The sequence below is a fragment of the Bos javanicus genome, chromosome 5 (assembly GCF_032452875.1).
Source record: "Bos javanicus breed banteng chromosome 5, ARS-OSU_banteng_1.0, whole genome shotgun sequence".
In the NCBI taxonomy this organism is placed as follows: Eukaryota; Metazoa; Chordata; class Mammalia; order Artiodactyla; family Bovidae; genus Bos; species Bos javanicus.
The window spans coordinates 119991467-120013816 of NC_083872.1; the positions used below are offsets into that span (position 1 = coordinate 119991467).

Sequence of the window (22350 nt, forward strand, 5' to 3'; positions counted from 1 at the left end):
AAGAGGTGCAGCAAAAATAGTACCAACGGGAAAACATATAGCTATAAGGCTTACATTAAAATGGAGAAGGGAATGGCAACCCACTCCAGTACTCTTGCCTGGAGATTCCTATGGACAGAGGAGCCTGGAGGGGTAGAGTCCATGGGGTCACAAAGAGTCGGACACAACTGAGCGACTAACACTTACATTAAAAAATGAGAAAAATCTCAAATCGATAATCTAATTTTACAATTTAAGAAACTAGAAAGAAAAAAAACTAAACGCAAAGCTAGCAGAAGGAAGAAAATAATAAAGACTAGAGAAGAATTAACCAAAATAGAAAAACCATAGAGAAAATGAATAAACCCAAAAGTTGGCTAGATCAACAAAGTGGATGAACTTTTAGCTAGAAGGACTAAGAGAAAAACAGAGAAAACTCAAATTACTAAAGTCAAAAATGATACTGGGGACATTCCTATTGATTTTACAAAAATAAAAAAGATTATAAGCGAGTATCACGGACCGTTGTACATGAACAAACTGGATAACCTAGATGAATTACACAGATTCTGAGCAACACCGAACCTGCCAAACGAAATCACGTGGAAAGGAAGACATATCCCACTAAGGGCCTCCCAGGCGGTGCTGGTGGGAAATTAGGTGGAAGTCGCTCCTTCGTGTCCGACCCCTTTCGACCCTATACGGTCCATGGAATTCTCCAGGCCAGAATACTGGAGTGGGGAGCCTTTCCCTCCTCCAGGGGATCTTCCCAACCCAGGGATCAAACCCAGGTCTCCCGCATTGCAGGCGGATTCTTTACCAGCTGAGCCACCAGGGAAGCCCAGTGGTAAGTAACCCACCTGCAAATGCGGGAGACGTAAGAGATGTGGGTTCGATCCCTGGGTCAGGAGGATCCCCTGGAGAACACCATGGCCACCCACGCCAGTATTCTTGCCTGGAGAATCCCATGGACAGAGGAGTCTGGTGGGCTACAGTCTGTGGGGTCACAAAGAATCGGACACGACTGAAGTGGCTAAGCACACATACTCACTAAAGGGGTTGAATCAGTAATAAAAGCCCTCCCAACAGAAAAACGCTCTAGAGACAGCGGCTTCACTGGTGAAACCAACCGAACGTCTAAAGAAGAGTTTCTACCAGTCCTTCTCAAACTTTCTCCAAAACTGAACAGCTAATAAATAAATTCAGCAAAGTAGCAGAATATAAAGTCAACATACAAAGATTAGTTTCATTTCCATTTTCTTTTTAATTCTGTGGTTATTTGTTTTATGTATTCTGTCGCGGTATTCACTGCATTCCAGCCTAGACTGTGTTGATTCCTTTGATGGAATCACCTTACTATGAAATATCCTCTTTATGTCTATTAATATCTCAAATACAATCAGATAGTTTAACTCAGCTTTCACAGCAACTTAGAGAACAAGCAGGTAAAATAATCGGCAAGAGTTTAGGTTTAAATAACTAAGCTGACTTCACTGATATTTTTTAAGAACACGCCACTTAGCAATGCAGATACATGTTGTATTCAAGTGTGCATGAGACAGTCACCAGAACAGACCAGGGCTAGGCAGGGTCAAAAGCAAGTTCCAGCAAAAGTCATGCCTATTCTATACAAAAGAGAACCTCACATAGAAACTAAGATTAATCACAAAAGCTAAAAGTGAAAAGAAAAACAATAAAGCATGTATTGTTGACTATGCCAAAGCCTTTGACTGTGTGGATCACAACAGACTGTGGAAAATTCTTCAAGAGATGGGAATACCAGACCACCTCACCTGCCTCCTGAGAAATCTGTATGCAGGTCAAGAAGCAACAGTTAGAACTGGACATGGAACAACAGACTGGTTCCAAATTGGGAAAGGAGTACGTCAAGGCTGTATATTATCACCCTGCTTATTTAACTTATACGCAGAGTACATCATGAGAAACACCGGGCTGGAAGAAGCACAAACTGGAATCAAGATTGCCGGGAGAAATATCAATAACCTCAGATATGCAGATGACACCACCCTTATGGCAGAAAGCAAAGAACTAAAGAGCCTTTTGATGAAAGTGAAAGAGGAAAGTGAAAAAGTTCGCTTGAAAGTCAACATTCAGAAAACAAAGATCATGGCATCTGGTCCCATCACTTCATGGCAAATAGATGGGGAAACAGTGGAAACAGTGACAGACTTTATTTTTCTGGGCTCCAAAATCACTGCAGATGGTGACTGCAGCCATGAAATTAAAAGATGCTTGCTCCTTGGAAGGAAAGCTATGACCAACCTAGACAGCATATTAAAAAGCAGAGACATTACTTTGCCAACAAAGGTCCATCTAGTCAAAGCCATGGTTTTTCCAGTAGTCATGATGGATGTGAGAGTTGGACTATAAAGAAGGCTGAGCACCAAAGAACTGATGCTTTTGAACTGTGGTGTTGGAGAAGACTCTTGGGAGTCCCTTGGACTGCAAGGAGATCCAACCAGTCCATCCTAAAGGAAATCAGTCCTGAATATTCACTGGAAGGACTGATGCTGAAGCTGAAGCTCCAAAACTTTGGCCACATGATGCGAAGAACAGACTCATTGGAAAAGACCCTGATGCTGGGAAAGATTGAAGGCAGGTGGAGAAGGGGACGACAGAGGATGAGATGGTTGGATGGCATCACCGACTCAATGGACATGAGTTTGAGTGAACTCTGGGAGTTGGTGATGGACAGGGAGGCCTGGCGTGCTGCAGCCCACGGGGTCACAAAGAGTCGGACACGACTGAGGACTGAACTGAACTGACTGTTAGTCCCTCAGTTGTGTCCAAGTCTTTGTGACCCCGTGAACTGTAGCCGCCAGGCTCCTCCGTGCATGGAATTCTCCAGGCAAGAATAATGGAGTGGATAGCCATTCCCTTCTCCAGGGGATCCACTCTACTCAGGGATCAAACCTGGGTCTTCTGCACTGCAGACAGATTCTTTACGATCTAAGCCACCAGGGAAGACCAAAGCATGTAGAAGAAATCATAAAGGAGCATCTTCATGATGTGGAGTAGACACTGTTTGTTTAACCAGGACTGTAAAGGCCTTATATTACCATTATAGGGAAAAATTAACACTGGATCTCATCAGAAAATCCCATTGAGAGGTGAAAAGACAAGTCACGCACTAGGGGAAGGCACGCTCAGTACACGTCTCCAACAAAGGCAACAGATTAGCTTCATAAACAGAGCACTCACTTCTTTGTCTTTAACGATCAAAAGGTTAGAATAAGCACATCACGAGAAAAGATATCCAAATGGCCAATAAGCACGTGAACCTGGGTTCACCAGTCATCAGAGAAGCGCAAACTGAGGGCGCAAGGAGACGACCGAGGAGGGAGACCACAGAGTGTGCCGCTGCGCGTCCATGTCGTGGGGGTGGGCGCGCGCACACGCACTGCCGCTGCGCGTCTGTGTCGTGGGGGTGGGCGTGCGCACATGCACTGCCGCTGCGCGTCCGTGTCGTGGGGGTGGGTGCGCACACACGCACTGCCGCTGGCTCGTGGAGCTGCAGAACCAGTCTGGAAACCGTCTAAGCCTGGCGGTAACTGGTATCCGACTGCCCCTCCGCGGTGGGAGGGAGCACCCTGCGGTCAGTGGACAGGACAGGACTCGGCACCAACTACCCGGCAGGTAAATCTCACAGGTCTCGTGTTGAGCAGAAGTCACGTGTGCATGATCCCATGGACGTGCACTTCCACAGCAACACTGGTGGGGGTGCTGGGCATCGAAGGAGCCGTGGCCTCGCACACTTTCACCCAGCGGGACAAACACCATTAGCACACGGCATGCCCTGTGCTGTATTTATAGCCCATAGAAAAGAAAGAAAACACTTGCCCCAAAGAAGGGAAGGAGGACTAAAACAGCAGAAATAGCCCTGGAATGGCACGTGTGGGCTGCAGGCAGGCCCTCCAGAACGAGGGTGCGGCCTTCCTGCCTTGTTCTCTTGGCCGACAGCCGCTCCCCAAGGGTGCTGGCCTGCCTCTGCCCCAGCTCCCCTCTGTCGGCCGTTAAAACAGCTCGGGCCCCTGAGCAGCGGGTCCCTGGGTATAAGCAGCAATTGGAAGTCGTGGAGTCAGGAGGCCTGGGCCTAACAACGGCTGGCTAGTCCTGACCACCCAAGCCCAGCGGGCAGCCTGGCCGTGAAGAGGCCCCCATGCTGCTGCAGGCGTGAGCAACGCCAAGAACACGAAGGGTGTGGAAGGTGCTGGAGGCGGCGCTGCCCACAGGCTCCCCGGGTGTCACTTTATCCGTCCACTGGGGCCTGCCGCACCCCAACACCCAGAAAAGCATCCCTGATGTCCCAGGGGCCAGACCTCGCCAGACACCCTGAAGTCCGCCCGGAGCCCTCTGGGTGACCCTCACATCGCCCCGGAGCCCGCCAACGGGCGTCTTACTGGACAAGCGAGTAGTACTGCTGGGTCAGGTCATTCCACTCGTCCTCCGTGAGGTCCGTGGCGCTGTCCTCGGTGAGGTCGATGTCCTCGTGCTCCAGCCGTCCCAGGTAGGCTTTGCACACCTTGCACGCGACATCCACGAACTGCCCCGACAGGCCCATGAGCCTCGGTCCTGCACCCTCAGGAACTGAAACCCAAGCAAGGCACAGAGAGCCTCGACCTCCTCCTGCCCCCATGGAGCCCGGGCTGCTGCCTGTCCCTGTGGGACCTAGACCACCGCCTGCCCCCATGGAACCAGGACCGCCGCCCACCCCTGCCACCCGCCCCCGTTGGGAGCCCGGGCCGCTGCCCACCCCCGTGGAACCTGGACCACCGCCCGCCCCCGTGGAGCCCGGGCCGCTGCCCGCCCATACCGCCCACCCACCGTGGGAGCCCGGGCCACCACCCCGTGCCACTGGCAAAGGCCACCCCACCAGGTTGCACCTCAAGGACTCATGGTGAGGGGTCCCATGTCGCTGGGTGGTCACCCTGGATGCCACACCTGGGTCTGGGCAGGTAACCTTTCCCCTCTGGAAGCTGCCCTCCCACTGCGCTGTGCCCACCCCTCTCTGCCCCTCCCCCTGGCCTCCCAGCCCCTTGATGGAAGAGAAACCACACTTCTGATGAGCTTGCCACAAAACCTCTGCTTCTGAGCACACACTTGGTCCTCAGTGAAAAACAAATACCCCAATTTAAAAATGGAGGGAAGCTGAAAAAATTTCTCACCAAAGAATACGTACAGGTGATAAATAAGTATATTGAAAGACGTTCATCACCATGTGTTCTCAGAGGAATGCAAACTAAAGCACTTAGGCGCCGCTACACACCCATCGGAACGGCCACGACGCGGAGCAGCGCCAGCGCCAGACGCTGGTGAGCACGTGGGGCAACAGGCGCTCGCGTCGCTCAGGGGGGAGCGCAGAGCGGGGCCGCGGCCACTTGGGAGCCCGGTTTGGCGGTTAGTTTCTCACCAAACGAAAAAAACACACTCTTGCCGTGTTATCCAGCAGTCGTGTTCCTTGTGAACACGACTTTACCAAGTGAGTTGAAAACGTAGGGCTGCACAAAACTCTGTATGCAGCTTTAATCCCAATTGCCAAGACTCAGAAGCAACCTAGATGCCCTTGGATGCCCACGTCATCAGTAGATGACTCAAGGAACAAACTGTCCGTCCAGACTGGGGAACGTTATTCAGTGCTAAAGAGAAATGCGCTCCTGGGTCATGAAAAGACACGGAGGAACCTTAAACGCACGTCAGTAAGGAGAGAGGACTGAATCGCATGTAGTTTATGATTCCAGCTCTGTGGCATTGTGGAAAATGCAGAGCTGTGGCGACAATAAGTCAGGTGTCAGGGGTGAGAAGGAATGAGCAGGCTGACCGCGGGAATCAGGTGTCAGGGGTGAGAAGGAATGAGCAGGCTGACCGCGGGAATCAGGTGTCAGGGGCGAGAAGGAATGACCAGGCTGACCGCGGGAATCAGGTGTCAGGGGTGAGAAGGAATGAGCAGGCTGACCGCGGGAATCAGGTGTCAGGGGCGAGAAGGAATGACCAGGCTGACCGCGGAGGACTTTATTGCTGCTTAGTTGCCCAGTCGCGTCTGAGTCCTTGCAACCCCGTGCACTGTCGCGCACCAGGCCTCTGTCCAAGGGCTTTCCCAGGCAAGAATACTGGAGTGGGTTACCATTTCCTTCTCCAGGGGATCTTCCTCACCCAGGCATGGAACCCATGTCTCCTGTGTTGGCAGGCAGATTCTTTACCACTGAGCAGATTTTTAGGGCAGTGAATTGCTCAGTACAATACTATGTTGGTGGATACGTGTGACAGTACATTTGTCCAAACCAGGAGGAAGCCCTGGCGTAGACTGTGGACTCTGATGATGACGTGTCAGTGTGGGTTCATCAGTTACAGCGAATGTACCGTCCGGGGGGATGTTGACAGCGGGGGAGGCAGGGGCAGAGAGTACGTGGGATATCCCTGGACCTTCTGCTCCCGTCTTGCTGTGAACCTCAAACTGTTCTATTCAAGTGAATAACAACCAAAAAAGACTTAAATTTGAGTTTTGTAGGCCTAATCCCACAGTGGGTCACACCTCTGACAAGACCCAGGAGTGCCATTCCCGTCGGATTCTGCGGGAGGAGACTGGGGGCGGGGCAGCGCCGCCGCCGCGTCCCGGGAGCCCCGCCCACGGCCCCGCCCACGGCCCCGCCGGCCCGCCTGCCCGCACACCTTTCCTGCTCGCGCCGCCGTCGCGGGCCTCTTCGCGCCTGCTCCGCGACTTGCTCCTGCTGCTCTGCTGGCTGACCACCCACTTCAGGATGCTGGAGGCCACCGTCTGCCGGAAGTCGTCTGCAAGGACACAAGGCCTCGCCCCCTCTGCCTGCGCGGGGACGGGCCCTCGGCGCGCCAGCCACGCTCAGCCCCGACGTCCTGCCCGGGGTGCGGGGTCTTGCTCCTGCCTCGTGGCCCTCTGGGGGGCCAAGCGCTCCCCACTGCCCCCTCGCCCACACGGTCCGTCCCCACCTCATCCTCCAGCCTCTGCAGAGTGGACTCTCACAGCTGGGACCTCCCCCGCGGCCACGCATCCACCTGCCCACGGGCCCAGAGGCAGAACCGGGCACCCCCTTTCCTGCCGCTCTCCTGTACCACCCGGGCCGTGCTCCGGGGGCACCCTCACCACCTCTGCCTGCCCAGCGTCCTCAACCCTGCACAGACAGATCCTTCCAGGAGCGCCCTCTGCGGACAGCAGCTGCACTCTCCCCCTCACAAGAGGGGCCTCCCTGGAAGCTGGGTCCACAGCTCTAAGTGCGGGTGGCCGGGGGTCCTGCAGCACTCACTCAGGGTCCCCCAAACTCAGGCTTGGGCCTGGGGCTGGCTCTGGACGCCTGTCACCATTCAGAGGCCGCAGCGGCTATTCCCCACCCCGACTCCAGACTCTAACGCCTCCAACAGCGCTCCTTATGAGGTCGCCACAAAACCACGGCTTCTGAGCACAGACCACACGGAGGTCTGTAAGATATCCCCACAGTTTCTCAAGCAAACCCGCTCCTTCCACACCTCAGGGGAGGCCCCCCTCAGCAGCTCTGGCCACCCTGGAGACACCCAGAAGCGGAGCGCCCCTCGCCCCCTTCCCGTCCTGATGCATGGACAGCCCTGAGCCCAAGGCCCGCGGGCGCGCTGCCTGCTCCCGGCCAGGAGCTCCCCGCCTGCCGCCCTTGCGCCCCTCCTGAGTCTCCGCCCACACCCGCTCTCACAAGGCCCCACCCACGGTCCCCCACTGACCCTGCCTGGCCTGCATCCGGCCACTCACTCCTGGGGGCCGGCCTGGGGGCCAGGCGCAGGGCAGTGTGTGCTGGACAGTGGCCGCATCTCCACGGCCTCCAGATGGGTGCTCAGGAGACACGGGCACCCCCACGCGACCCCCTGCCTGCCCCGTCCTGTCCTTCTCTCTCCCGTGCCCCTGGGCAGGTCCAAAGGAAGCAGCCTTTGTCCCCAGCCCAGAGACAGACCTGAGGGTTGAGATGGAACCAGGCCCGCCCCACCTCCAGCCCTGAGGCCTGTCCTGCGGGCTGGGGGCCAGGCCACAGAGAGGCCCCAGGTCTCCCGGCCCCACTCACCCAGGAACTCTTGCTTCTCGCTCTCCGTGCAGAGGCTGTAGCAGCGCGGGAAGAAGGTGTCGGGGTTGGCCTGGACGTACCACGGCAGGCTCCGCATGCTCACACACAGCCCGATCTCCGGAGACAGCGGCACGTCAGGCCCACAGGCTGCGCCAGGCCCTCTCGGCTAGTCTGAGAGCCCGTGGGCCTGGCCGGGTGGCGCCGGCTTCAGTGGGCACCTTGGGGAGCAGACCCTCCCTGACCCCCGGCCCCTCCGCACCCCCAGCCAACTGGCCCAACACCCAGGTTACCCGGCGAGCCGGCCAGGGCCTCGGCTCACCCTGTCGTCAGCGGCGGCTGCGCAGGCCCGAGGGTGGACAGGGCCGTCTGGGAGTGCCCAGTGCAGAGGGTGCTGCATCCACCCCCGCCCCTGCATGCTCGGCCTCCAGCCGGGAGGGCAGACAAGGGAGCGCCCCAGTCTACAGCATGCCCCCCAACACTGTGCCCGCCTGATGCCACACTCGTGGTCAGGCAGGCCCAGCCCAGCAGCCCGTCTAGGGAAACTGGCCCCCACCCCAGAGCCATGAGGCCATCACTGCCTGGGGTCTCTGCAGGGAGCCCGGGCCCACTGTGCCCCTGCAGGCGGCCCCCAGCCCAGAAGCACACCAGTGGCTTGAGGCCTGGTGAGGACGCCTTGGGGGAGCTCCGCGGGCAGCCAGGAGCCTCATCCCATCCCCCGTGTCATCTCTGACTGTTGAGGCCCTCCTGCTGCTGAGGGGCACATGCAGGCCTGTCTGTCCCGGCTGGCCCCACCCCAGCCTCAGCCTTCAGGGTACATGGGGAATGGCTGCCTGGGGTGGCTGGTGGCTGAAAGCGGGTGAGGGTGAGAAGTGGGTGGCAGTGCCCCCAACAGCTGGAAGTCACAGCGCAGGTAAGGGTGGCACCCCACCGACCCAGAGCCGCTCCAGGGCCCTGGGCCCAGGCCAGGCTGCTGGGGCAGCAGTCACTGGCCCTGTCTGGGGTTTGCCCTGCAGCCTAGAGGAGAGTGATTCTGTCACCTTGGGCCTACCCAGGGACACGGTGGGGGACGCAGAGGCTCTGGGGATAGTGCCAAGCGTCTCTGGACACTGATGCCAGGCGGCCTCTGGCTAGGCCAGGAGCTTCCAGTCCTGGGGAGGAGCCCCGCGGTGACCGGTGCCCCATGGGGCTGTCCAGCTCTGGAGGCGCTGGCATTTCAGGAGGCAGGGCGCGACCGCCCTGCCCTGAGCCTGCCCAAGTCCCGCACTCACCTTAGTGGTGAAGGACGCCGTCTTCCCGTAGTGGTTCAGCATCTGGTCGCAGCTCAGGCTGTGATAGTCGATGACGTCCCGTTTGATTGTCCAGAGGAAGTAGGGCGTTTCATTTTTTACCAACCTGGACTGGCAAGAAGAAACCTTTATCAGTACCCAGCATCCGAGGCTTACGTCTCTGAGGGTGGGGCAGGCCTAGGGCGAAGGGCTCGGGGTTTAGGTTGAGAAGCGCGTGTGGTTTCCATGCAGCTCCAGTCCTGACAGCAGCCTCGCACGTTCCTTGAGGGCCTCCTGCCGGCCCATGTGGAGCCGCTGTGACCACACAGGGCTTCCCATGTGAGGGGACGGGGGGCTCGGACTCTGGGCGGCAGGGGCAGCAAGCGGGGTCTACACTGCCCGCCCCACAGGTGCTCTCTCCAGGACACCCTGGCTGCAGCCCCGGGAGCCCACTCCCCGGCCGCCAGGACGCGGGCTCCTCTGCTGCCCCGAGCCATCAGAGTGCAAGGGCCCAGGACCGCGGCTGAAGCAAGACTGGGAGTCCTTGGTGTCTGCGTTCTTCTGCTTGGTCAAAAATTCTAACCAAAGAGATATGAGGAAGGGAAAAGATTCTCCATGATCCTGCCCCTGGACATGACCCGAACACCTTGGAGAAGACCCTTTGGGTCACGTCTGCAGACAGCATGTCAGAACCACCTGATGCCTGTGGCTCGGGTCAGCCCATCTTGAGCCCCGTGTTCCGGCAGGACGGCTCCTCCCGCATACCATCACACAGTGCTGCTGCCGGGGGTGGGCTGGGGGCCCCTACTGGTGCCAGGCTGCCAGCGCCACTTCCAAAGCTCACCTGACCCGGGTCCCTGGACTCGGGCTCAAGCTCTTGGTCCTTCCTCCTGCTCTCAGAGTGATGTGGCAGCTCCTGCAGCCACTTCCCCAGTAAGTCTCATCTGTTACAGGGCGTGATGAAGCCGCAGACGGATGTATAGAGAGCATGGGGGCCACTCAGGCGCCCAAGGGGAGGCCCAGCCTCCGGTCCAGAGCTAAAGCTCCTGCCCCCCAGGCTCCCCACACCCCTGACCCACAGCACCTCCCCAGCCTCGCAGTCGACTTTCGCAGAAAGGGATCCGCGCCAGGAATAGGCATGATGCGCCCACCGGCCTGTCAGGCCCTTGCCCGTTTTCCATTCGATCAACGTCTCTTCTGGTGGGCGGGCGCTTCACGTACTCTGAGCAGATCTGGGCAGTCACACGCCCTGCAAACTTCTCCCCAAGTGACTGGTCTTTGTTCTGTTCACAGGGTTTTCTGGGGGCCAGCAGCCCTGCATGTCAGTATGGTGGATGCATCCCATTCTCCTCACAGTGCACGCTTTCTGGCCTGGTTTTAACTTTCTTTTCTCCCCTTGAGTCTCAGCGACCCTCCGTTACCAGCCAGCAGCCTCCCACAACCCCACGCAACTGCCTCCCTGGCCACCGCCAGCTCTGCCCAGCCCATGACGGCTGACCTGCCGCCCAGCCAGCATCGCGGCCTGGGAGCACAGTCCTAGGTGCGGCAGACTGCACGTCTGCCATCGCTGCCGGGGGCTGTGCAGCCCCGACCCTGAGCCTCGACCCTCAGGGTCACCACAGATGGCAGGCTCAGCCTGTCTGCTCACACGGGAGCACAGACATGGGCACACGGGGAGGCCCACGTGGACACACAGACGTGGGCACACGGGGAGGCCCACGTGGACGCACAGACACGGGCACACGGGGAAGCCCATGTGGACACACAGACGTGGGCACACGGGGAGGCCCACGTGGACAGACATGGGCACACGGGGAGGCCCACGTGGACACACAGACGTGGGCACATGGGGAGACCCACGTGGACGCACAGACACGGGCACACGGGGAGGCCCACGTGGACGCACAGACACGGGCACACGGGGAGGCCCACGTGGACGCACAGACACGGGCACACGGGGAGGCCCACGTGGACGCACAGACACGGGCACACGGGGAGGCCCACGTGGACGCACAGACGTGGGCACACGGGGAGGCCCACGTGGACGCACAGACGTGGGCACACGGGGAGGCCCACGTGGACGCACAGACGTGGGCACACGGGGAGGCCCACGTGGACGCACAGACGTGGGCACACGGGGAGGCCCACGTGGACAGACATGGGCACACGGGGAGGCCCACGTGGACACACAGATGTGGGCACACGGGGAGGCCCACGTGGACGCACAGACGTGGGCACACGGGGAGGCCCACGTGGCGCACAGGGCACACGCACACAGGCACGTCCTCAAAGCTGGATGAGGGTGAACGTCTGGCCGAGGCTCCCCACGAGCCCACGGGGACCTACCATCACGTCGTGGATGTCGTCTGCTTTCTCCAAAGCCACATCTTGATTCTCTTTGCCTTCAGCATGTTTGTTTTCTGCAAACACAACATACAGGAAATCAGCGAGGCACCGACCACAGCCGGGCCCACCGCTGGGCCCGGGGCAGAGCAGTGCCCCCACGGGTCCCATGAGGAGCAGGGTTAAGTCAGGCTTGGGCCGTGGTGTCCCCCCGAGCATCCACTGAACGGACCTGTGCCCTGAACTGCGTGTAGGCCGAGTGAAGACCCTGGAGCCAAGAGGGTGCAGGCTCTGTGGGGAGGGGGCGCAGGCCTGGCTCCGGTCAGGGAGGACCAGGTGGAGCAAAGCGTGGCAGGGGGCCAAGCAGGGGCCAGGAGGGAGCTGGGCCCAGAAGAGGGACTTCCAGGGCCAGGCTGCTGACGGACAGTGGACAACGTCCAGGCACGAGGAGGCCTGGATGTGGATACACCTGGAAGTAACCAGAACCAGGGTTTGAAAGAGCTCGTCGCCGCCTGGGCTGGGGGCCGAGAGGCCAGCCCCTCCTCTGGGGAGAGCCAGAGCGCAGGGCCCGCATGGAACCCACTCTGGGTCTCCGTGACAGACACACACATTTCACGCAGAACACACACGCCGATACTCTACCTGGCACCCCTTCCCCGTCGCCGTCGACGCTCGGCACGAGACTGGTCAGGAAGTGGAACTTCTTTTCCACCCAGCCCTTCCTCCGCAGGGTGGACCGGATCACTGGGTAGTGTCCGCAGATGGAGAAGATCTTCTTTTCCTCAAATTGCAAGTGTGTTTGAAATTAAGGAATGGAAAACGAGTTAACCCTGTCTCTGTAAGAGGAGTCTGCAGTCAGGATGAGGGCCGGTCCCGGCGGGAAGATGCTCCATCCGCTCTGAGAATCAGGCAGCCCCCAGGCAGGCCCACCTCTGCTCTGTGTCCAAGGCCCCGGGTGTGGGGGCCTTGCACGCACAGGCCTCGCTCACACTCACCCAGAGGAGGCACAGCCAGGACCCTGGGGCTTCTGGAAGCTCAGACCTCAGCTCAGGGCAGGTTGAGGTCTGAAAGGCGGGCCTCGGGGAGGGCCCAGGACCTGTGCGCTATGGCTTTCTTTCCTGTACAAAGGTGACCGGCCTGCACATTTGGGGATGGGGAGGTGCTTGAGGTTTGAGCAGGGGTAGGGGAGCACTCAGATGCCCGGGAGGGGCCAGAGGGGCGGCGCCCCCACCCAGGGCCAGAGCCAGGGACGGGGGACCCTGCCCACTACTGTGGGGATGAGCCAGCTGCCTGCGCCAGGCAGAGGGCAGTGGCAGACAACCCTTCGCTTCCCAGCGGACAGTTGAGCGAGGAGAGGGACGGTCACGCTGGGGCCTGAGGCCCAGCTGCTGAGGACCCACCTGGACACATCCTGTGGGCAGCGGCGGGGATCAGGGGCGTGGGCAGCAGTGAGCCTAGGGCCTCACGAGCTTGTGAGAGCAGGACAGGGCAGGAGGGGGCAGCGGCTCAGACTCACAGGGTCCCTAATTAGACTCTGAATTTGAAAGGCAGGTGACCCTGGGTGGGCCTGGCCTAATCAGGGGTGCCCCTGAAAAGAGGGTCAGAAATGGAGACCAGCAGGGATGGCCTCTCCCCACTGCTGGCTCTGAAGGTGCCACACATTCTACAGTCTCAGGGAAATCAATCCTGCCGACCAGCTGAGAGAGTTCCGAGGGGGTTCCTCCCGCTGTGGGCCTCCAGATGCGACCCGCCAGCTCGGTGCCTCGACAGACGCTGAGCAGAGGGCCCGGCCTGGACCCTGGCCCACAGGAGCCGGGAGATAGCACGTGGGTGTGTCTAAGCAGCTAAGGCCGTGGTGGTCTGTCACACAGCACGGGCAGGAGGACCAGGACCACCTGCCGAGGACGTGCGGGCTTGTGGCCAGACGCTGGCAGCCCAGTTCCAGCACCCCCTCGGGGGACCACGGGGCTCCTTCTGCTCAGAACACGGGTCCGGAGCCTGGCCTGCCCGGCCGCAGGGCGAGGGCCGCGCACCACGACAGGGGCCGTGGTGAGGAGGGGCGCGGTGACGACGGCAGCAGTGTCGGCGCCCACAGCGCCAGCAAGACCCCTGCCCACACCCCAGGCTCTCTGCTGAGCTAGGGTCAGACTGAACGACTTCAGAAAACCGGACTAACTGTAACAAGCCAACAGTACAAAACGGAAGGGAACCGCAAAAGGAGAACATGGCGTGCAAGGCTTCTAACACAAGAGGGGAATCAGTCCAGAAGGAGGCATGAACGGAGAGGAAAAATGAGCAGGCACCAAATGAATGAAACCCCACGGGAATATGCCAGCACTTTAATTATGGACAAATACACAAAATGCTCCAGTTAAAAGGCAAGAAGTGCCAGACCACATCTTTTTCTCATCTCAGTCTATGCTATTCACAAGAGAAAATCAAAAGCACAAGCCTACAGATAGGTAGAGAATAAAATGATCCAAGTGTGAAACAGAGTAACCTTTGCGACAAATATGCATCACTAAAGTAAAGGAAAGCATCGTACGATGCGAAGCAAACATTCAGCTTGTCATAACACATTTGTCTGCACCCACTAACAGAGCTATAAATTATACACAGCAAAACTTGGGAGAAACACAAGTAGACAAATCCACAATTACACTTGGAAATTTAACATGCTTCTCTCAGGAAATTAAAGAACACAGAAACAAAAAGCAAAAACAAAACCCTCAAGTCCAGAGGACTTGAAGAACTCAAGTGAAAACCTCTTCCCTGATGACTGTGAATAGAGCACTCTACATCAACATCTATATAAATTAACAAAATGCTAGGCAGAAAGCAGGTCTGAATACATTTCAACAGAAACACACCAATTACATTCTCAACCACAGTTAATCAAACCAGAAATCAGTAACAAAATAATCAGAAACAACCTTCTTTACTGTTGTCCAGTCGATGCTTAGCCATGTCCAACTCTTTGTGACCCCAAGGACTGCAGCACACCAGGCTCCTCTGTCCTCCACTATCTCCCAGAGCGTGCTCAAATTCATGTCCATTGAGTCGGTGATGTTATCTAATCATCTCATCTTCTGTTGTCCCCTTCTCCTTTTGCCTTCAATCGTTCAGCATCAGGGTCTTTTCCAATGAGTCAGTTCTTCACATCAGGTGGCCAAAGTATTGGAGTTTCATCTTCAGCATCAGTCCTTCCAACAACTATTCAGGGTTGATTTCCTTTAGGATTGACTGGTTTGATCTCTGTGCTGTCCAAGTCTTCAAAAGCATCAGTTCTTTGGCACTCAGCCTTCTTTATGGTCCAACTCTCACACCTGTACACAACTACTGGAAAAACTAGCTTTGACTATATGGACCTTTGTCGGCAAAGTAATGTCTCTGCTTTTTAATATACTGTCTAGGTTCGTCAGAGCTTTCCTTCCAAGGAGTAAGTGTCTTTTCATTTCGTGGCTGCAGTCACCATCTGCAGTGACTTTGGAGCCCCCCAAAATAAAGTTTATCACTATTTCCATTGTTTCCCCATCTATTTGCCATGAAGTGATGGAACTGGATGCCATGATCTTCGCTTTCTGAATGTTGAGGTTTAAGCAACTTTTTCACTCTCCTCTTTCACTTTCATAAAGAGGCTCTTCAGTTCCTCTTCACTTTCTGCCATAAGGGTGGTGTCATCTGCGTATCTGAGGCTATTGATATTTCTCCCAGCAATCCTGATTCCAGCTTTGATTCATCCAGTCAGGCATTCTTCATGATGCTCTCTGCATGTAAGTTAAGTAAGCAGGGTGACAACACACAGCCTTGATGTCCTCCTTCCCAATTTTGAACCAGTCCATTGTTTCATGTCCAGTTCTAACTTCTGCATCTTGACCTGCATACAGGTTTCTCAGGAAGCAGGTAAGGTGGTCTGGTATTCCCTTCTCTTTAAGAATTTTTCATAGTTTGCTGTGATTCACACAGTCAGAGGCTTAGCATAATCAATGAAGCAGAAGTGAATGTTTTTCTGGAATTTCCTTGCTTTCTGTATGATCCAGCAAATGTTGGAAATTTGATCTCTGGTTCCTCTACCTTTTCTAAACCCAGCTTGTACATCTGGAAGTTCTCAGTTCACATATTGCTGAAGCCTAGTTGGAAGGATTTTGAGCATAACCTTGCTGGCATGTGAAATGAGTGCAACTGTGCGGTAGTTTGAGCATTCTTCGGCATTGCCCTTCTTTGGGACTGGAATGAAAACTGACCTTTTCCAGTCCTGTGGCCACTGCTGAGTTTTCCAAATTTGCGGATGCAATGAATACAGCACTTTCACAGCATCATCTTTTAGGATTTTAATAATCTACCAGTCTAGAAATTAAGAACTATACTTTAAAGTAACCCACTATCAATGAAAATAGTACAAATTGTTAAATACTTTGAGCTGTATCCCATCAAAAATACAGAATGAAATCTACTGAAACGCAAGTAAAGCAGCACTCTGAGGGACATTTGTAGCCCTAAACGTTTATGTGTTTCAAGGCATCAAAAGAAAATCTGCAGCTAAACCTAAAGGTTAAATTCTATATATAGGAAACCCCAGAAAGGAAAGTGACAGGAAGCACAAAGGTTCATCCGTGGTCACCGGGATTTGGGAATAACTAGGGCAAGAGGCGGCTTCCAAGAGGGCGGCCGCACTCTGCTGCAGCTGCGTGGGTCGCCGCGGACTACGTGTGTCTCCTGGCTGTGCTTCTGTCCAGGTGCATCCAGCCCAGCGCAGCCCAAGCTGCGCGTGTCCGACCCACGCACTCGCAGGTGTGCCCCAGGAGGACGTCACGGCTGAGCGCGTTTCCACACGTCACTGTGCATTGGATTTCTCGTGCTTCCCCACCGTCCTGGCCTGAGCAAGGTGACCGCACCAGAAGGACGAGAATCACGTTCTCAGAGTGGAAGCTGTGGAACCATCTGAAGAATGCTTGCCCTTCCTTCAGTTCAGTTTAGTCGCTCAGTCGTGTCCGACTCTTTGCGACCCCATGAATCGCAGCACACCAGGCCTCCCTGTCCATCACCATCTCCCGGAGTTCACTATTCCCCCCCCAAGTGCTCCCATTCTGGCGAAAGGTGGGCCTCTCCCTTGGGGACGTGGGTGGGTGTTCCAGGGGCCCCATATGAGCCCCAGAACTCCTCACACACAAGCGTCCTCACCACGTCACTCGGGGGCCTGGGCCGAGGGTGGGAGGGTTTTGTGCGTCACTAGGAGTCTGTCCCTTGTCTGAGACGTGTGTCCATAGCTGCAGTCACATGAGCTATGTGGCCACGTGGTTGCAGGAGAGATTTTCACCGTGCACGTGTCTGCACTTTCGCACTTCAAAAGCATCACTTAGTTCAAAAGGAAGGGTGTAATGTAAAGTAACTCTGGCACAAGCCTCAGGCTGGGGCCAGGACTGGGGGCACGCCTCAGCTTCAGGGCACGCCACAGGCCACGGACTCGCTCTACAAACTCCAAAATGGATTCCGTTCTTAAAAAGAACCCGTCCCCACTGAGCCCCAGAGAGCATTTACCTTGATTGCCTTGTCCGTGAGTTGTTTTGCGATTTTGAATCTGTCTAATTTGGGGGAAGAAACCAAGTCTTGGGAAACTCCCCGTTTTAATCCTGCAAAAGAAAAACAGATGAAGGCAGAGGCAAGACCAAACTAGTTACATTCAGACTCAGGAGATACCAGTCTAACCCCTGTGTCCAGCCCCCCATGGCACTCAGTCAGCCCTCAGAGACATTTCATAAAATTCCAAATGTGTGTATACTTAATAGTATAGCTTCAAATATATAAAAACACAAGTGGACAGAGATTTTTTAAAAAAGACATAGAAAATTCAAATTCATATTGAGATACTTCAGTGAACCATTTGTCTCAGTAAAGGAAGGGCTGCCCAGGTGGCGCTAGTGGTAAAAAACCCGCTTGCCAATGCAGGAGACGTGAGACATGAGTTCAAGCCCTGGGTCGGGAAGGTCTCCTGGAGGAAGGCGTGGCAACCCACTCCAGCATTCTTGCCTGGAGGATCCCATGGACAGAGGAGCCTGGTGAGCTACAGTCCATAGAGATGCAAAGAGTCAGACAGGACTGAAGTGACTCAGCGCATGCTCAGAAAAGGAAAGCATAAACAAAGAATCATTAAAATATACCAGATTTGAATCGATCAGCCCTAAGTGACACCCAGAAATCAAATCCACGGCTAAGAACACATTGTCTCTTCACACACCTCTTCCAACACTGATCACATACTGGGCCATAGGGCCTCTGCAACTTCAGTGGATCAAAATGATACAGATTAAACTCTTTACCACTGAAGGAAACTAGAAATTAATAACAAAATGGTAACTAGAAATTTTTCTAAACGTTCAAAAATTCAGTTCAGTTCAGTTCAGTCGCTCAGTCATGTCTGACTCTGCGACCCCATCACGGACCGCATCACGCCAGGCCTCCCTGTCCATCACCACCTCCTGGAGTTTACTCAGACTCACATCCATTGAGTTGGTGATGCCATCCAACCATCTCATCCTCTGTCGTCCCCTTCTCCTCCTGCCTTCAATCTTTCCCAGCATCAGGGTCTCTTCTAATGAGTCGGCTCTTCGCATCAGGTGACCAAAGTATTGGAGTTTCAGCTTCAGCATCAGTCCTTCCAATGAATATTTAGGACTGATTTCCTTTAGGATGAACTGGTTGTATCTCCTTGCAGTCCAAGGGACTCTCAAGGGCCTTCTCCAACACCACAGTTCAAAACCATCAATTCTTCAGATCTCGAGCTTTCCTTATAGTCCAACTCTGACATCCATACATGACTACTGGAAAAACTACAGCTTTGACTAGATGGACCTTTGTCGGCTAAGTAATGTCTCTGCTTTTTAATATGCTGTCTATGTTAGTTATAGCTTTTCTTGCAAGGAGCAAGCGTCTTCTAGTTTCATGGCTGCAGTCACCATCTGCAGTGATTATGAAGCCCAAAAAATTAAGTAGCACACTTTAAAAATAAAGCATGGCTCAAAGGAGAAATCAAGTGGAAATGATGAGAATTGTACGGTAATGAAAATATGGCCCATCAAAGCATTAGAGTACAAACAAAATTATGATTAGAGTTCTAAGAATACAAAGGTTGCTAATATTTAAAAATCCATAACATAATCCATTGATACAGTAAATAAAAATATGCAGAAGAAAACATGATTAAATGTAATAGCTGTTCATTTTAAAACTCTCAGTAAACCAGGAATAAAAGGGAACTTCCTTTCAAACTTATAGCAGCAGGAATTTATGGGTGTTTAATTCATAATTTTTGTGAATGACAACTTAAAACATACTACTTGTACACTTTAAAGGGAAAATATTAACCAATGGGGCTTAGAGGAAGGTATCCTAGTGAACCTGGATCCATTTAGGACTTCTGTTATATAAATATAAATTCAGTTCTAAAATGAAAACTAGTATTTTGAATAAATTTGCCAAACGAAATTTGACAGCTAAAGAAATGTGGAAAAGTAAATCATGCCTTTTTGTTTTGTTTTGTTTTTTAAAAAACTTATAGCAACATCATACTTCATGGTAAAACACTGAACAATTTCCTCTGGAGTTCAGAAACAAAAAAGATGTCCACTATATCACATCTACTCAACATTATACTCAAAGTGCTAGCCCATGCAATAGTGCAAGAAAAGGAACTAAGAGGCATAAAGACTGAGAAGGTCTGCAGGTGATGGCTGTGTGTGTAACACAGTTGACTGTCAGAGTTAGTGAGTATATTTACCAAGGTCACCAACCACCAAGGCAGGAAAATGAACTCAACTGTATTTGTATACCCATCACTTCATGGGAAATAGATGGGGAAACAGTGGAAACAGTGTCTGACTTTATTTTATGGGCTCCAAAATCACTGCAGATGGTGATTGCAGCCATGAAATTAAAAGACACTTACTTCTTGGAAGGAAAGTTATGACCAACCTAGACAGCATATTCAAAAGCAGAGACATTACTTTGCCAACAAAGGTCTGTCTAGTCAAGGTTATGGTTTTTCCAGTGATCATGTATGGATGTGAGAGTTGGACTGTGAAGAAAGGTGAGCGCCGAAGAATTGATGCTTTTGAACTGTGGTGTTGGAGAAGACTCTTGAGAGTCCCTTGGAGATCCAACCGGTTCATTCTAAAGGAGATCAGCCCTGGGTGTTCTTTGGAAGGAATGATGCTAAAGCTGAAACTCCAGTACTTTGGCTACGTCATGCGAAGAGTTGACTCATTGGAAAAGACTGTGATGCTGGGAGGGATTGGGGGCAGGAGGAGAAGGGGACGGCAGAGGATGAGATAGCTGGATGGCATCACCGACTCGATGGACATGAGTCTGAGTTGGTGATGGACAGGGAGGCCTGGCGTGCTGCGGTTCATGGGGTCAAAAAGAGTTGGACACGACTGAGCAACTGAACTGAACTGAACTGAGAGACAAATAGAAAATGGAACTCAAAACTGCCATCCACAGTAGTGTTAAGCATGGACTATCTGGGAGTGACTCTAACAAAGGTGGTACATGCTGCTGCTGCTAAGTCGCTTCAGTTGTGTCCGACCTTTCGAGACCCCACAGACTGCAGCCAACCAGGCTCCCCCGTCCCTGGGATTCTCCAGACAAGAGTACTGGAATGGGGTGCCATTGCCTTCTCCAAGATGGTACATACTTGTAACTAAAAGTGGGAACCTTGCCAACAAGATTGAAAGAGATGATGTTCGTGATCAGGACACTGAATACTAAGATATTAATTCTCTTCCCAGCTGATCTATATATTCAGTGGAATCATAAGCAGGACTCCTGTGTGTGTGTGTGTGTGTGTGTGTTGCGGGAGGGGTAAATTAACAATTGATTCTAAAAATGCAAAAGTCCAAGAAACCCTGAACACATCTTGAAGAAAAAAAACAGAGAAATAGTGACTTATTATGAGGTTACTGGAATTAAAGCAGGTGGTTTGACTTTAGGATAGGCAGATAGATCAATAGAACAGATAGCAGCATCCAGAGCCTGAACTTGACAGTCACTTTCAGGAAACCCAGGGCGAGGGGCGCAGGACAATACTGACTAGATTCTGCTCTGCGCTCCCCTTCCAACGACGGCAGCCTGTTCGTTTCACCTGGCTCCATCCCTGCTTCAACCTTGGCCTCAGGCACCTCGTCCTTGCTCCCTTCCAGCACCTGGGCCCCTGCAAAGGGGTATAAGCCCAGGGGTGGAGGGGGGACTCTGGGGGAGGGCAGGCAGGGCTGGGGTTGGGGAGCAGGGCTGCGGTGGAAAGAGAAGTCTGGGACTGGGGGGGCCTGGGGTTGGGGGTGTCTAGGGTTGGGGGAGTATGTGTTTCGGGGGCAGGGCTGGGATGGATGGGGAGTCTGGGGTTAGGGGGACTCTGGGGTTAGGGGGAGTCTGGGGGTGGGGGGAAGGGTTGGGTTGGGGAGACGCAGGTCCGGGCCCCCAAGGGCGGGGTTCAGAGGTGGAGGGCTGAGCGGGCCTGGAGTTCCGAAGGAAGGGTATGTCTGGGGCTCCACGGGAGTGGTCTGGAATCCCGGGGGCGGGGGCGGGGGGGTGCAGACGGCGGGCCCAGGCCTAGGGTTCGGAGGGAGGCGGGCTCAGCGCTCACCCGGGCCGGTCTGCGTGCCCCCGCCCCGCGTCGCGCTGTCTCGCGTCCTGCGGTTGCCCTGGGCGACGGACCCCAGCGGCGCGGCGCATTGTGCAGCCCGGGGGCGCCGGCGGCGGGGCCTCGCCGCGCGGCCGGCGCAGGGCGTGGGGCTTCGCGGACGCCGGGGCAGCGGGGTGCGGCGGGGGCGGCTCCGGGCGCGGCCCCGAGCGCATCTCCGGACGCGGCGGCGCGCGGTGGGCGTCGGGGGCGTGGGGTCCCACAGGCCACGGTTGAGGGCACCTAAGCGGCGCCCCGGGCGGGGGCTGCAGTCTGAGACGCGGCCGCGGCCGGCGTGGGGACCGGGGCGCGGGGCACGGAGCATGGTGTCCGCGGGGAGGAGGGCCCCCGAGTGGCACGCGCCCAGCCCGAATCCCACCCCGCGCGGCTGTCGGGGTCACACAGACCCGCCCTGGCAGTCAGAGCCCCCCAGGTCATAAAGACCTTTAGGTCACACACCTGGGACCCGCCCTTGCAGGATAAGCGGACCATCCAGGTCAGGCTCCGCCCGCTTAACATCCAGTGTTCCTCGGGAAGACGACCCCAGCGCTCCAGGAGCTGTGCCGTGTCCCCTGGGTCACTCGTGGGGCCTGAGGTGACTCCCCGGGGGTTCCGAGCACCAGCCAGCATCCCGGCCATCCTGATGTCCAGCCTCTCTGGTCCAGCATCTTTGTAGAGGGAGGGGTGAATAGGAAAGATCCACCTACCCCATCTGTGCCTTCCTCCTGGTAACATTCCAAATCTAGATGTCATCTTTATTTGGTTTAAACATCTTTATTTTGCATTTAACTTCCCGAGATAACCCAGAAGCGAGGCTCTGTGCCCATTCTGTGGGGGAGGGGGGTCCCGGGGGAGGCGCCAGTGCCTTTCCAGTCTCCAGCCATCCCACTTGCAGACCGGCTCAGGGCTATGGTAAATAGTGAATTAAAAGCGCCGCCCCCCCCCCCATGCTTTACCTCAGCTGTTTCAGAACCTGGGCACAGAGATGTGGGGTGACCCAAAGTGAACCAGGCCACTG

The 22350-nt window shown here is 55.0% G+C and overlaps 1 protein-coding gene and 1 long non-coding RNA gene across 3 annotated transcripts in view; one reads left to right on the forward strand and one right to left on the reverse strand.

Annotated features, from left to right (window-relative positions):
* TTLL8 (tubulin tyrosine ligase like 8) overlaps window positions 1-21407 on the reverse strand; it is a 58276-nt gene extending 36869 nt beyond the window's left edge. For both annotated transcript variants that reach the window (XM_061418926.1, XM_061418925.1), the window contains exons 1-9: window positions 21297-21407; window positions 20748-20867; window positions 17201-17292; window positions 12305-12443; window positions 11666-11739; window positions 9323-9451; window positions 8055-8169; window positions 6667-6786; window positions 4401-4587 (exon numbers count right to left, since the gene is read on the reverse strand). In XM_061418926.1, the coding sequence (XP_061274910.1) occupies window positions 4401-4587; window positions 6667-6786; window positions 8055-8169; window positions 9323-9451; window positions 11666-11739; window positions 12305-12443; window positions 17201-17292; window positions 20748-20808 (917 nt within the window). In that variant the 5' untranslated portion in view covers window positions 20809-20867; window positions 21297-21407. The remainder of the gene's footprint in view (window positions 1-4400; window positions 4588-6666; window positions 6787-8054; window positions 8170-9322; window positions 9452-11665; window positions 11740-12304; window positions 12444-17200; window positions 17293-20747; window positions 20868-21296) is intronic.
* Window positions 3349-4736, forward strand: LOC133248582 (uncharacterized). The gene is made up of 3 exons (XR_009736765.1): window positions 3349-3636; window positions 4311-4507; window positions 4585-4736. It is a non-coding gene; the product is annotated as an uncharacterized LOC133248582 (long non-coding RNA).
* Window positions 21408-22350: the final 943 nt, after the last annotated feature.